This window comes from Callospermophilus lateralis, chromosome 4 (assembly GCF_048772815.1).
Source record: "Callospermophilus lateralis isolate mCalLat2 chromosome 4, mCalLat2.hap1, whole genome shotgun sequence".
NCBI lineage: Eukaryota > Metazoa > Chordata > Mammalia > Rodentia > Sciuridae > Callospermophilus > Callospermophilus lateralis.
In genome coordinates this window covers 83,360,704-83,376,922 of record NC_135308.1, presented here as the reverse complement: position 1 = coordinate 83,376,922, position 16,219 = coordinate 83,360,704, and the positions used below count along the sequence as shown (strand labels likewise).

The window sequence follows — 16,219 nt, the reverse complement described above, 5'->3', positions numbered from 1 at the left end:
TAGACAAAATAATAATAATAATGATAATAATAATAATAGGAGCACTTGTTCATAGCCTATCCCTGTGGAAGCAGAAACTTTTGCTTGGTTGGTTGGTCATTTATGTAGTTTGATCAAGATAGTAATTATGTTAGTTAAATTCTCTTTTCATTGCACTTTGCCATTCTTGTATATATGAAGCCTTTATATTATTGTTTTATTTGTCCCTGTATACCTTATTCTGACACCCTTGTGCTCCTCTTTCCCATAAGTATATTCTAGTGTGTTTAATACTAAATGTAGGTTTTCTATTACATTCCAAAGCCACTCCAAAGCCAGTCTTCCTGGTCCAAAATCTGACTACTACCACTTATCACCTTTGTGGCCTTCAGCAAATTATTTACTCCTGTTATGTCTCAGTTTCTTTTTCTAAAATGGAGCTAATAGTAATAAACACTTTATGAGATGTTTGTGAAGAGTAAATGAGTTAACATAAATAAAGCATTGAGAACAATTTTTGTTCAAACATTCAGTTTGTGCTATTATATCTATAAAAAATACATTTTTGTCTATTCATTTAAATTTACATGTTTTATTGTATTGCAGGATCTTAGGGTATATGCATATTTAATATTGTTAAATTGCCCTCCAAAATGCTGAGCCAGTCACTCCAATTGCTGATATATGGAAACCTCTCTAGAATCTAACCAAGCATTTCATTATCTAACTTTCTAATTTGGGCCTCCCCTATGGTTGTAATATAATTTTATAAGCTTCCCTCTGATAAGTAACCAGGTACAGCATCATTTTATATACACTTGGTCTTTCTCCTCTGCAAATTTCCTCTTTGTATATTTTGCCTATATTTATTTTCTCCTCATCCATCTTTTTAATTTTTAATTTCTAAATGCTCCTCTATAGTTTAGGTATTTGTCAATTCTGGGTTTTGATGTGGCAAATACTTTCTCCAGGTTTTAGCTTATTTTGTATTGCATAAATTTTTTAAATATAGTCAACTTGTTTATTTTTAGATGGTTTTGTGTGTGTTTTCATATTTAAAATTTATTATTGTTTTAAGTTTACTTTTCAAGTCTAGTTGATTTAAATATTTAATCCATCTGGATTTACTTTTAGTGTATGCTCCAGGGGGTCCATAGAGTGACCTATTCTTTATTGGTTGTTCCCACTACCATCTATGGAACAATGTATTCTTCCCCCCCACACTGTAGTTTGTGGCGCCACCTCAGTCATATACTAAATTCCTATATAAATGAGCATCTATTTAAGGCTTTATGAATTTGCACATTCTGACACTAGTACCACACGGTTTGGGGTAGTATTATTTACTTTGCATTACATCATTTTAGATAAGCTTATTTAGTTCCTCAAAAAGTCTGACCAGACTTTGAGTTTGAATTGCATTAAATTTGAGATCACTCTGAGGGAAGTTTAACATCTTTTAAAAATTGTTGCTCATGCCCTTTTCTTGGCAATTTTCCTATTTATTTGAGTATCTTTGGGGCCTTTTCATGAAATTCTGAACTTTGCTGGTTGTGCTTGTTCTTTATTGTTTCTTAGATATTGTCATTTATTTTACTGCTCTTGGGAATGGTTACTTGTCATTTATATTTCCTATGTGGTTTTTGCTGATATAGAAGAATTTTAGGTGATTCATTCTGTATAGACCTCAAATTCATAGGCTTGATCTTTAAATTCCTTTCCCACCCTTATGATACTGAAAGCTCAGTCCTTGTTTCCATTTCCAATCCAAAATGAGAACAAGTTTTGATATAAAGAAAAAAGTTTTGTTGTTTTGCTAGCAAAGGAGAAGCAGAGGACTCCTGTCCCAGAAGCTGTGATTCTCCCTGCTAGAGGGAATGCAGGGATTTTAAAGGAGGAATAAAAGGTTGGGATCCAAATATTATGAGTAGATAGAATTAATTAGTGTCAATCTGCTGTCCTTGAGAAAGCCATTGTTCCAGTTCCCCTGTCTAGAGTTTGTTTGTTCTTGTGGGCAGTGACATTCTTCCAGGCAGTAAAGGACATGACAGCTTAGCTTGGGACAAGAAAAATGTTCATCTCATTTCCCTTTCCCCCACTGTTAGGGAGGGTAAGGAGAAGAGGAAGAAAAGGAAAAACAATCATGACAGGTTTAAAATAAGTCAATCCTGATCAAGCATCAAGGTTTGTACCCAAAGCATAAAGTGGATTCCCATTACACTTATGTCTCTTATTTATTTTTTCCTATCTTATACTGTCTAGTGTTTTTTTTAAATTTTGTGTGTATTTTTATTTTAATTTGTTTTATATGACAGCAGAATGCCTTACAATGGGATATAGCTCAGTTGGTAGAGTGCTTGCTTCACATGTGCAAAGCACTGGGTTCAATTCCAGCACCACAAAAAAAAAAAAAAAGAATTATCCAGTGTTTGTAGTCCATGTTGGATTATATTTTTGTATAGCACATACTTTCCTTGCTTAAGAGTTTGAAGACCTGTATACTTAGTTCATTTATTTTATGTGTTCTGTGAGGTTTTATATGCAACATTTTTCATGTCAGGGAATTCCTTTTATTATTAGTTTTCTGAATATTTTTAAAAATCTTAAATTGATAATGAGATATAGGGAGGAAAGTATTTTACTTCTTGATAGAGTCAGTCATGTGATTTGTCTTTTTTAGTTCATTAATGTATGAAATTATGTTGATAATATTTAAACACTATTTTCATTCCTGAAATAAATGCTATTTTCATAATATATTTATTAAACCTGTTGAACTCAATTGGATAATATTTTATTTATAATTTTTGAATCTATGTTCAAATATATATTATTATTTTGTTTTATTCTTGTTACTTTCCTACTACTAGTTAATGGAGTCAGAATAATTTCTCATAAAAGGTTATACTTTTTCTCTCATGATATTTTGTATATCTTTTAAAAATTATTCTCTTTTCCTTTTTTTTTTTTTTTTGCTTTATTGAGTTGAATATTTAGCTCACTTTTTCTATATTTTATTGTCTTCTGAAATAAGTGTGTTTACTCACACCTGCCTCCCAGGTCTTCTCACCTCCACCCTGATATATTAGAGTCACATAGAATTGTAACTGTGGACTGCTTTTGGTATAGTTTTGTTATTTTCTTTTATGCCATAGATGTCATAAATCCAGTGTCACTGCTAAGAAGTCCAATGTCAAATTTGAGTCATATCCTTTTGTAGGTGAAGAGCTTTTATTCTCTAAATCTCTTTAGATTTTTTTTTCTTTTCCATTTATATCTTAAATTTCACTGAAATTTAGATTGAAAACTTTTTCCTCACGTATTCCATTAGTCATTCTGATCTGAAGTGTTTCAATGACTCTCATCCAGGGAAATTCTTAGTCATTACAACTTTGAATATTTCCACATCTCTGTGTATTTTGTTCTTCTGTCTTTGAGGTTTATTTTATAAAGAACGGAATTTCTAATTGTATTGACCATACTTCCTATTAAGTTTTCAGCTTCCAGTTTTCTTATTATCACTTCTTATTATCACTTCCTGAGACTTCCTGGGAGATTTCCTCCTTCTGATTTTCATCAGCTGCCAATTATTTACTGATTCCTTTATTTCAGTGGTTCTAGTTTTCCTATAGAGCGCTTGGTTTTTACCTTTGGTTTTCACTTATGTGATGAGGGTTACATTCAAGCTTACCTAATCTTCTTACACCTGCTAAGTTCTCTTCACCCCCCCTCACAGCTTGGGTACCACTCTGCTCTTGACCCACCTCAGCTGATACTGAGTAGCTACTGTATCCTGCTTTGAAAAGGCAACACAAATGAGAGAAATCGGCATTGTTCCTTTTCTCTTCCAAGCTTCCCAGCCCTCCTTTAATTTGGGTTACTGTTCCTTGTCAACTACCAACACGGGGTCCCACCTGTCTATTGCTGCCCCAAGTGTTTGCCATGTTTTACATCATTTGGTAAGATCTAGCCACCTCCTTCTAATATCTATTGGGTTGAGGTTTAGAAAGAAAATATTAGTTTCTGATTGTATGTAACTTTGTTAGGAAAATAAATTAACAGAGCTTTACAGAAACTGGACATTTAGGGGCATCATGACCAAATCCATTTTGTGGAAAACCACCTTGTCATTCTAGAAAATAGAAGCCTCAGTTTATTGAGATAGGAAGAGCACTATAGAGAAATGACCTCAAAATGGAATAAAATGGAACCTTAAGAGGAGCAGAGGATCAAAGAAACAAAGAGAGCTCCCACATTCTATGCCCTGAAGTAGTGGCTCATTAGAAATTATGCTGGAGCTCTGTGAGTACAAAGATGCTACATTCTTGCACATTAATTCTTTGCTTCTCTAGCCTGCACAATCCCCTGTACTACAAGACAGATATGCTGTTCCATGCCTAATTTCTCATTTTAAGGATCAAATTAAATCTTGTATTTATTTACCTGTTTGTCTTCTTTATTTGCTCATTCTCTCAGAATCAACCTACCGACACCAAGCAACCATCGATGACGAAGTTGTTTCCATGGAGATCCTTGATACTGCTGGTCAGGTGAATAGAAATTGAACTAAAATATTTTCTGCATCAGATAAAAAAAATGCAAGCATAATGTGCACAAAATTGAGGCATGTCATTCAAGTAACTTTTGCATAACTAAAAACTTATTTCTACAATTTTATATGTTAACACATTTCTAGGAGCCTGTGTATAATGTTTATGTAAACTTCCCTGTGCTTCAAGAAGGTTTTGAAAATACTGTAATATTCATATATTGTCCAGGTTGGAATCTCCCACCTGTTTGGTGGCTTAGCAGGATAATAAGAAGTTTTCATGGTCAAATGTATTTTGAAATGCTTAGATATACTTAAACAAGTGCCTTTACTGACAGTTTGCAGAGGTTTTATATGCTAATATGCAAGGTAACCCTTTAAGAGAAAGTATATAGTATATATTGACTTCTCTGGCCATATATAAATTTGACTGTATGCTTCAAAATGCTTTATTTTGGAACTCTCTCCTGAAATATTTTCTTTGTAAATCTAATTTGAGGTCAGTTTGATCTGAAATGATGAAATGATTCATAGATAGGTTTAATGCTTTTTAAAAATTGATTTTAGTTTTTTAAATACATGAGAGCGGAATGCATTACAATTCTTATTACACATATAGAGCACAATTTTTCATATCTTTGTATAGAAATGACCAGTGGGATGAGTTAAGAAACTGGAGTTTTCCATGGTCCTTTGTCAATAATCTGTGGCTCCAACAAGACTTGAATTGAAGAGTTTAATCCATGAAATGTTCTTGAAATAAATTTCACACATTTACTTATCATCTCCACCTCCTTATGCTCTGACCTTTACACTCTGAGCCTACTGAGAGAGGCCACAGCCTCCAGAAACCACTTGAACCTTAAAAGGCAATGCTTTCTCAAATTATAGGTATACCTTCCCCTGAAGAATCACTTCAATAAGTTTCCATCATTATTGGTACTATGTGACATATTTGGGGTATTGGCATAGGGGGGAAACAAAGGCCCACCTTAAAGTTGGACTCTTTCTTTCCATAATTGTCTTCAATGAGAAAGGAGATTAAAACACACAAAGAAACCAAAAAAGGGAGAGGGTACATCTTGCTGAATTTTGGCTCTAATTCTGATACCTAAATATTGGGGTAACAACCACTTGTCTATTATTAATTTATTAATTTTCAATTGTGATGAGAAAAAGTCTCAATAGCAATATGCTCAACCAAGGGTATAATTTATTAATAGCTCTTGTGATTATAAAAGTAAGAATATAGCAAGAAAAATTTAAAAGTAGAAATTTAGTCTATGAGTTAGAAACTTTTCAATTGCCTGAAGTATCTTGATATGAGTAAGGAATGCTCCTAGTCCAAACTCAGTGAGAAAGTAAACTTGGGAAGGCAGACAACCAAGACATTTAACAAAAGCAAGTGATCAAGGGGTTATTATCAGCATCAGCAGTGTCTATACATTGTGATCACCTTCAAGTTTCTGAGCTGCTGTTTTTTTCTTGGCCTACAGGAAGATACCATTCAGAGAGAAGGGCACATGCGATGGGGGGAAGGCTTTGTGCTGGTCTATGATATTACTGACCGAGGAAGTTTTGAGGAAGTGCTACCACTGAAGAACATCCTAGACGAGATCAAAAAGCCCAAGAATGTGACTTTAATCTTGGTTGGAAACAAAGCTGATTTGGACCACTCCAGACAAGTGAGTACAGAAGAAGGGGAGAAGCTGGCCACAGAATTAGCATGTGCTTTCTATGAGTGTTCTGCCTGCACTGGAGAAGGGAACATCACAGAGATCTTCTATGAGTTATGTCGAGAGGTACGTCGCCGGAGGATGGTGCAGGGCAAGACGAGGAGACGCAGCTCCACCACACATGTCAAGCAGGCCATCAACAAGATGCTCACCAAAATCAGTAGTTAGGCCGCTCTGGTCTTTCAGAAGCACTGCAGAGGTGGGTTGGGTCATTGGAAATTGTGCCCTTCTTTTTTCCTTCCAAAAATGAAATGAAATACCCCACTCCTTGTTTTGACTATGGGAATTGTCTGGCTTCTCATTATTCCCCACCTTCCATATGTTGGGGGTTTTAGAGTGTCTTGTGCAGTTTCAAAGCTGACAATTATTCCCTTTCCTGCTTGCATAGGATCCACTCCGCTACAGCTTGAAGATGTAGCTACCAGAAATTGAGAAATGGCTGGGCTCGTATTCAGCTATTTTTTGGCATCTCCACATTGCTTAAACAAGTTAGTCTTTTCAGAGGCATTTTAAATTAAATTTTAAATTCCATTTCTTGTCAAAGATTACCAATGATCATCATAAATGTCTAAGATAGCAGAAAATAAAGTAAAAAACACCAGAAGGACAGCTGAACTGTTGGAGCTAAGACTAGAACTCCAGTTCCTTTTTGAAGTGAGGATTTTCTGAATTATCTTAAATCACTGAGTTTTTCTTTAACCCTGCAATTTGTTCTTACCTTGAAACATGAACTTATGAAGGTTTTTCACTGTAATAGAGTTCATTTCAATTTGAGTTGATTCTCTCAATGACATATTAACCATTATGCCCTGATTCTTCTTGCTTGGCTTATACACCTCTGTAATAACAGAGGCAGCAAGACCCACTATTCAAATCTTGATAAAGCTTTCTCCTCAAACCCAAGGTGATGTAAAACATTAGCAATCTTTTCACCAAATTCTAATTTCATTGCATGCATGTAGGAGTTAGTCTTAGAGATACCTGATTGTTTCTCACTCTGTTTATCACCTTAGCAGAAAGACAATAATCCAAACAACAGGGTAATTAGGAATGGAGCTTAAACACCCCTCTGTAGGGAAGCCAAGGCTCTGTGCCAGCCACATCAGAAAAAGAAGCATCTGCTTCATTAAGATGACCACATGACTTCTTTAAAATTTTAGGTAAATTAATTCACTTAGAAGAATTCAGAAAAGAACAGATGATTTGAGTTCATTATATCTGAATAAATGTGCATAAAACAGATTCTTATATTATAAAAGTACAGCCTATAACTAACAAGGCTTTATAACTCTCTTCTCCCTCTTATGCCCCCATATATCAACATTTGGGCACTTTATTTTAGAAGAAAATATATATCTTTTACATATGTATGTATTTGTAAATGCATAGATATATGTATAAAATTTGTAAGTGTTGGAAGCTTTAGTTCACCATGTATTTGGACAACTTGGTGTAACTGACTTTATTTTATGTGACTATAATAAAAAGCATAATTTTCAAATTTTGGCAGTCTTTCTTATAATAAAAACATGAAACATTTTGTAATTTTAGGAGACACTTGAGGGAGCAATTGAATTGAGACTTGAAAAATCAAGTAAGCCCTATTTTTAAAATTTAGCTCCTGTTGATAATTATAGCTGCTACTTTTAGAGTGCTTAGGTGCTATTTTAGGCATGTTATATATTATTCCCCCAAATCATGACAATCACCCTATGAAAGAGTATTACAATGATCACAGTTAAAGACAAAGAGTCATAAGGGGAACAAAGTAATGCAGCTGCATCTACACAGAATTTAGTGGGTAGAACCAGGATTTGAACTCAGAGGGTCAAAGACTCAGACTGTACAGTCCACACTACTACCCACTATGTAGTTCTTACCATTGAACTGTAGGTATGAAGATAAAGGAATATATATATATATATATCATATACACAATTCAATACAAGTTTGTCAACTGGATGGTGTCAGACCTGAACTTTAAGGAATATATAAGAAAAATTTAAGAAAGAAAAATGGTGAAAATATCGTAGGCAAAGAATATTGTAGGCACATTTCATGGAGACATGAAAGTTGATGGTAAGTGTGAGAATTTAAAGGAATTTATATGGCCACATATGTAATTTTTAGGGGGAAAAAGAGAGGATATCAGAAGAGAAGAATAGAAAGAAAAGGAGTAAAGGAATAGGAAATAAGAATAAAATGCCAAAAATTCATATTCTTGCAAGCAATTACCTATTAAAGGACTAAGTTAGAAAACTCAGCTGTGATTCATTTTTAGTAATGTCCATTTAGACAATGTAAAGGGAAAGGATGCAGAAAAATTACTTTGAAAATTTGGTACCTTCTATATTTATAATCTCTTCCATTCTCTCATATTTATGTTTGGAAATATAGCTCTCTCAGCTCCTATTAAAATCAAGCTCCTAGGGAGACAGTAAAATACTTGTGTGTCATCTTCCAGTAAAAAAAAATCTAAGAAAGTTAAATACACAGCCAGCAACACCAGTAATTACCCTAGACATATGAATTCAAATCCAGACCTGTTAAAAATCCTAGAACCACTGACATAAGTTCCAACTGGTGATTATAGAAGAACATGAGATTACATAAACATAAATTAGCTATTTCCCTCATGCCCAGGCTTCTCCACAGAGAAAGGTCACAAAGAGGTTAATATTATTAGTAATTTGGAAACTGAGTCACATTTTCATGAGTGCCAATGATGCAAGAAGATTCATCTAGTAAAGAGTAGGGATAGGGTTTATTTTCAGCATTAAAAGCATATCATACTAGACATGATGGTATAATAGGTGCCACATTTACTCTTACGTATCAAACAACTAGGACAAACAGATGAAATATATGTAACAATGGTATTTAAACATTGAATAATAAGCAATAAAGAACTGAGAAAAATACCTCTGATTTCACCAGTAGCCAAGTAGCAGGTTCTAGAAAGCAATATTGTGAAGAAATACTCAAATAGATCATGGTGGTCTCACTGAGTTGAAGAAACAAAAATTAGAACTTCAGGAGGCCAAGGTCTTAAGATCTGTAGGATATCATGTCTGAAGGAAGGGATCTTAACAGAGAAAAAAACCCTACAGATGTGTGAAAGGGTTCCTTCAGCCTTTGACTAAATATGGATGAATGCATGATGAGAGGAAATTACTTAAGGTTGAAATAAGAAACATAGAAAAGTAGTAGGTCAAATTTCAGGTAAACCATACATAGGACTGGGAATAGTTTACCAGCCACACTGAAAAGACCTTGTAATATATAAGTAGTACACATGACATTCAAAGGGATATTGTAAGTATTTGAGTGTATACTTTCCCTAGATCAAGATGCTAAGTATTAACAAAGTTTTAAAAAGCCTGAAATTGATGAAGCTGAGTTCAAGTAACTTGATTTCAAGCTAGAAAAAAAAATCCAACATACTATATAAAATTATACAAAATAAATTCTGTACCCAACAAGGTTAAAAATTATGATGGTTGGCCTCCAGTCAAAAATTATTATGCACACAAAGAAACAGGAAAATATGTCCCATAAGTAGGATAATAGTCAATCAATAGAATCAGATTATGAATGGCAGATGATGTCATTACCAAAGAAGGAAAATGAAATAGCTATTACAAATATATTCCATATGTTCAAGAAAGTAAGGAAAGACATGAACATAGTCAGGATATAAATGAAAGATATAAACATGTCCCAAATATAACTTCTGTATGAAATGATAATACACTGAGTATGATGAACATCAGATTATATCCTGAGAAAATGACCAGTCAGCCTGATGAAACAGCAATAGAAATCATCCAAAGGCTACAAGAAACAAACAAAAAAAAATTTAAAAAGACAAAAATGAGCACAGCATCGGTGATTTCTGGGATAAAATTGAACAGTCTAATGCATAGATAATTGAACTACAAGAAGTAGAGGAGATGATAGTAGGACCAAAAAAAAAAAAAACTTTAAGAAAAAAGTAATTACTAAAAATCATTCCAAATCCATAAGCCCTCAAACCCAAAAAACTCAAAAAACACCCAAAGAGTAAAACAGAAAGAAAACAATATGGTACATCAAAATCAAATTGCTGAAAGATATTGATAAAGAGAAAGTTTTAAAAGCAATGTAAGGGGAAAAGTACACATCACATCCAGTAGAACAAAGATAAGGCTGATTTCTCTCCCAAAACTATGCAAGCCAGAATGCATTGGAAAAACATATTTCAATTATTGGGAAAATACCTTACTGTGCTATTTCAAGTGAAAATATCTTTCAATAATAAATGTAAAATTAAGACCATTTTATATGATAAAAAGATCTGCCAAATGCCAGCAGATTTGTACTGCTAGAAAGGTTAAAGGATTTTTTAGGCAGAAAGAAATTATACCAGGTGGAAATATAAATCTACACACAGAATGAATAGTACTTGAAATATAATAGCTGTCCTAACCAGAAACTGGCAGCCCAGTGGGCTCTCATAGGACACCTGCTATGAAGCCATTTGGATGGGTAAGCCTCCTGAAACCTACTTAAAACAAATGTTCAATGTCTAAGCATAAGTTTTCATTTTGCATCTTTCCAGTATTCATGAAGTATCAATATTTTACTTTAAAATACTAGTTTTACTTAAATTATCTTTGCTTTTGTTTCACTTCAGGCTGAAGTACATCCAGCCATTACAAATGAAATCTGTCATTTTGTTCCCTGTGAGTTAAAGAAAAAAAATATTTTTCCTTAAGAAACTACAGGTGAGTGTAGGAAGCTTTTTGAGTTTGGGCTGTTTTCATATATATGTATACATTTATTCTATACATGTCATATGAGAAAAGAAAATAACTTGGTTTACTCTGTGAATGAGTATTTTTTTTAAGGCTGAAAGCCTCATTGTAACCTAGGGAAATTCTTGATGAGGGCTTCTTAATATTCCTTTACGATTTGTGAGATCCTATGAACATTGTCATGGAAAATTTTGTTCTATCATTATCTCCATCTTCTCTGAGTTTGGGGAAGTAAAAGGCTTACCAGCAAAAGCAAGGTAGTTCATTGAAACAAATAAAGGATGCTGATTGCATCTACTTCCTGGGCTTTGGAGTCAATCTTTGTACCAGTAGTGTTCAACTTAAAATTTATGCTCCTAACATTCACTGCTAAATTGGAATGCTGGATGCAGTTTCCCTGGAAAGCAAAGTTGTAAATCATATCTAAGCGTCCCTGCCAGTCCATGGCAGTCTATTGCATCTAACAGCATATTTCTTTGGGGAATACAATAAACATAACATTTCAGAAAGTGCAAATATCCTGTCAACATTTCCTCACCTGTTCTTCTGTATCTATCCCACATATTCTGGTAGCCCTTCCGTGAATCCCTGGCTATAAATCTTCTTAACAGTATAAGTCAAATTAGGGATTTAAAATAAACACATCTAGCTGGCAATATTTCAAACATTAAGGAAAACATTTTATGCATAATAGGAGGGGTTTTAGTACATAAACAAAGCAAGCACACCTAACCCCTCAGATATATTCCTATGTACTGCCCATAAACAAACAACAGAAAAATGGGAAATAATGATTATTTAATTCACCAGCATTTGTCTTAGTGACTTTCTTATTTTTTATTTTACTATTAAAAAATAAAAGGTGGTGCAGTGATAGGGAAAGACAAGATTCTTAAATAAATTTGGAAAGGACTGGATTGACTCAAGTAAAGCAAGTTTCTAAACTTTGACTTCACTAGGTTAATGAATGTGGTCAGTAAGAGGGGCTCAGTTAGTATAGTATTGCCTATACTTACTTGACTATGGTGGTGCCTCTGCAGGACTAGTGGACTATGAACTATGTTTTGGGGATAATACTTTCATCTTATCTTCAAAGGGTCTCTGCTATGATTTGGACATGATTTGAGTGTATCTCCAGAGGTTCATGTGCTGGAGGCTAAATCCTCCATGTGGCAATATAGAGAGGTTCTGGAACCTTTAAGAGGTGAGACCTAATGAAAGGTCATTAGGTCATTGGTGGAGCACCTCAGAAGGGATTTATATTTCTCAGGGGACCCAGTTTAGTCCCTGAAAAAGTAAATTGTTGTAAAGAGAGAGAGACAGAACCTGGCCCCTGTATCTCTCTTGCTCCTTGTTTAGCCATGAAATCCTTTCACACACTCCCCCATGATGCCATCTGCCATATTGGGATGTGGTCAGAGGCCCTCACCTGAGGCTGAACAGATAGGGCCACCTGATCTTGAGTTTTCAGCCCTCAAAACTGTGAGCTAAATAGATCGCTTTTCTTCATAAATTACCCAGTTTCAGGTATTCTGGCAAGCAACAGAAAATGATGATAATCTCTTCCACATCATGAAGGTTTTTCTTGAAAAATACCAGATATGGAGAATTATCTGGTCCTCAGGAAGTTTCTTTTGTACCATGTGCTGTCCATTTAGAATGCTGCTGCTCTACTCCAATAACATAAGCCATGTATGGAAATTAAAATTTTCTATTTATTAGACCATCAAATGACTATTAACTGCTTAAATTTAAATTACTTAAATTTAGGGGCTGGGTATATAGGTCAGTTTGTAGAGTGCTTACCAAGCATGCATAAGGCCCTGGGTTCAATCCCCTAGTACCACCAAAAAAAAAAAAAAAAAAATTACTTAAATTTAAAATGTCTACATTGGAAAATAAAAGAAACAGTGAATTTATTTTAGTATGTTTTATTTAACCTACTATCTCAAAATATTATCACTATAAAACATAAGAAGTATAAAAATTATTAATTCATGAGCTATTTCACATTCTTTTGCATCGAATTTTTGAAATCCAATGTGTACTTCATTCTTTTTTTTCCCTTTTTTAAAAAATTGATTTTATTTTATTTATTTTATTTTATTTTTTTTAATATTTATTTTTTTTTTAGTTTTAGGTAGACTTAAAACACGTTTCAATTTCAACCATGCATATTTCAAATGCTCCTATGTGTGGCTAGTAGTTACCGCACTGGCTGGTGCAGCTTTAGACTATTATACCATATACTGAGACATTATCTTTTATTTTAAACAAATCCAGTCACTAAAAATTTTAAATTTGAATCTGGGAATTTTACAGTATTCTTAGAAATCACATAATACAATTCTCTGAATTCTATAACAATATAATGAAATAGCGATAGAATTGGGATACAGGTCTCTTGATGGCTAGGTTATATGCACCTGGCCCTGATATACCATACTGTTTAAAATTTTTTCATTAAAATCTGAATTTATAAGAAGAATTTCTAACTTTATTTTAAAAATGATTACTAGAGAATTACTCTTAAAAATCGAATACTTCCAGAAAACTGAACACAGGAGCTTTACAAAAATTCAACTTGCAAACACATTTTTCAGACTATATCCACAGCAGAAAGTGATGCCACATTCTTGTTTTTTAGTGCCAACATAAAATCAGGGCATATTTTGTAGATTAAATAGCAATTCTTTTTTTGGCGGTGGCGGAGGCAGGGGACGGATTCCAGGGATGGAACCCAGGGGTGTGTAACTATTGAACCACATCCACAACCCATTTTTATTTTTTATTTTTCAGACAGGGTCTCACTAAGTTGCTCAGGGCTTTCCTAAGTTGCTGAGGCTGGATTTGAACTTGTCATCCTCCTGCCTGAGGCCTCCCAAGCTGCTAGGATTATAGCCATGTGCTACCATACACAGCTAAAAGCAATTCTTGTCTACTGCTATATTTACATTGTATGAAAATGCAGCACAAACATATAATAAATTCAGGTTCTTCAACAAAATTAGTGACATACTAGTTCTTCATTTCTCTCAAGAGAATTGGGGTCCACGTTCAATTTATCTGCTTAGCTTTCACCCCGAAGCCCAATGATATCACTTACAACTTGAATTGTAAAATTCAATTTTTAAAAAATTTTTCCATTAAACCCATTAGGACCTTGGGAAAAATATAAATATTAAAATATTAAAATGCTAGTAGATGAATAAGCTAATTAAGATTTAATTAGCTACACATTTATTAAAACCACTTTCCCAGAGAAGATTGGAATATTTCACATGTGTTTTGACTTTTTGCTAAAAGTAGGTCTCTAATTTGCTAGTTTAGATCTATTACTCTAAATTCTAGCAGTAATAAATATTATGCATCCAAGTGTGTACCAAATGAAAGCTATTTTGGTTAGAAACGCCATACAATCAAAGGATAGGTGAGAACAAGGCAGGGGAAGCTCTATTTTTCACAGACAATGACAAATAAGCAAACAAGAAATATGCTTGTTTGGTAATTTTCCCAGTTGACATAAATTAACAGTGAATCAACATCCTGTCTTTAGCTACCACCTTGGCTATAAACAATCCATTAAAATCACAGTTAAAGTGGAGAACAGAAATTATGCTAGACAAATATATGATGCTGCTAAATGATCTAATTGTGATCATAAAACACTATGAGCAATTAGAACAAAATAAAACTCTTCTTCCACCCACTGTAATTACTAGGCACCAACCATAAACCACAAACCATACTGCTGTCTCTGAATGCTGCTTAGCATAAAACTAGGTTACACACCACACTGCAAACCTGCCAGGTGTTTCCTCCATGTGGCAGTTTGTGTCCTTACCAAAGAGTAAGGTGGAAAAACTGAACCTACGAATAAGTAGTCCTTATTGCCAGTGTGGTAATCTTTTACTAGATTACAGAGGACTAGACTATGGTGGATAAAATCTTTGGGGAAGACATTAAGAGTAAATCATTGTATCCCATCTCTACTCCAAGCTTATGTATGACCAGAGGACCGTAAGACTGCCTCTTGGTTCTGTTGAAACTGGCTGCTCTGTTTCCTGTGGCAATGTGTCTCAAAATCCAGTCCATGGAACATTTTCCATAGTCATCTGGGAAGCTTGTATAATACTTGAATCCCAGTTTCACTCCAGAACCACTAAATCAGAATATTCAGGTGTGAAATCTGGAAACTGGCACTCCAACAAGCTAGGTGATGATTATGGACATCAGAGTGTGACCGCTTCTGCAGTAGAGCCAAAGAGACAGAAAGAGAAACCTTTGTCAACCCTATTTTCTGAAAAACGTATGGTTCTTAATAGGATTGGAATCATCTCTAAATTGTAACATTTTTTGGCCATCCAACAAACCTTCACATTCCCATGCCACAGCCAGGATTCTCCAAGGCTCTTAAATTTAGAAGAGGTTTGATGAAATATATGGTTAATCAGTATAGATCCTAGAGGTGGAATGAAATTAAGTTTAAAACAAAGCTTCTCTTCTTCAGCTTCATACTTACATACCTGTTTAACTAAAAAAAGGTATAAAGAACTCTGGCCATCATCATTCATTTGAGAATGCCAAAGTCTCCTTAGTCTTCTTGCTATTTTGTATTCCAGAACAGATATTTCTTTTAAATAACCTTGGCATTAATTTGTCAGATTCCTTTAATGGTAAATCCTCATGTCAATTGGGCATAACCACATTGAAGGTATAAGAGGAAGGAGATTAATACACTAATTTCTGATTAATTTCTAAAGAGGTCAGCTTCTCCCAGCAGCTGTAGATAGAAAACCAGCCAAACAACCTTAATGATGCTTCATGGGAAAATCATCTCTATATTTAAAATCATCTTCTTGGATGATATTTGTTATTTCAAAACTATTTTTTTAGTTTTATTGATTTTATTTTTTAAATACACAATAGCAGATGTATTGCAATTCTTATTACACATATAGAGTATAATTTTTCATATCTTTGTATATAGAGTATGTTCATGCCAACTCATGCCTTTATACATGTACTTTGTGTTTTTTTTTTGCATTACAATTCTTATTACACATATATACCACAATTTTTCATATCTCTGTTTATATATAAAGTATGTTGACACCCAATTCGTGTCTTCATACATGTACTTTGGATAATGATGTCCA

At 34.0% G+C, this 16,219-nt stretch overlaps 1 protein-coding gene across 1 annotated transcript in view; it reads left to right on the top strand.

The window, feature by feature from the left end:
- Nucleotides 1-6,432, top strand: part of Rerg (RAS like estrogen regulated growth inhibitor) — a 109,945-nt gene extending 103,513 nt beyond the window's left edge. Inside the window, exons 4-5 of the mRNA XM_076852700.1 lie at nucleotides 4,456-4,529; nucleotides 6,025-6,432. Coding sequence (XP_076708815.1) covers nucleotides 4,456-4,529; nucleotides 6,025-6,432 — 482 coding nt within the window. The remainder of the gene's footprint in view (nucleotides 1-4,455; nucleotides 4,530-6,024) is intronic.
- The last annotated feature ends 9,787 nt before the right edge of the window (nucleotides 6,433-16,219 follow it).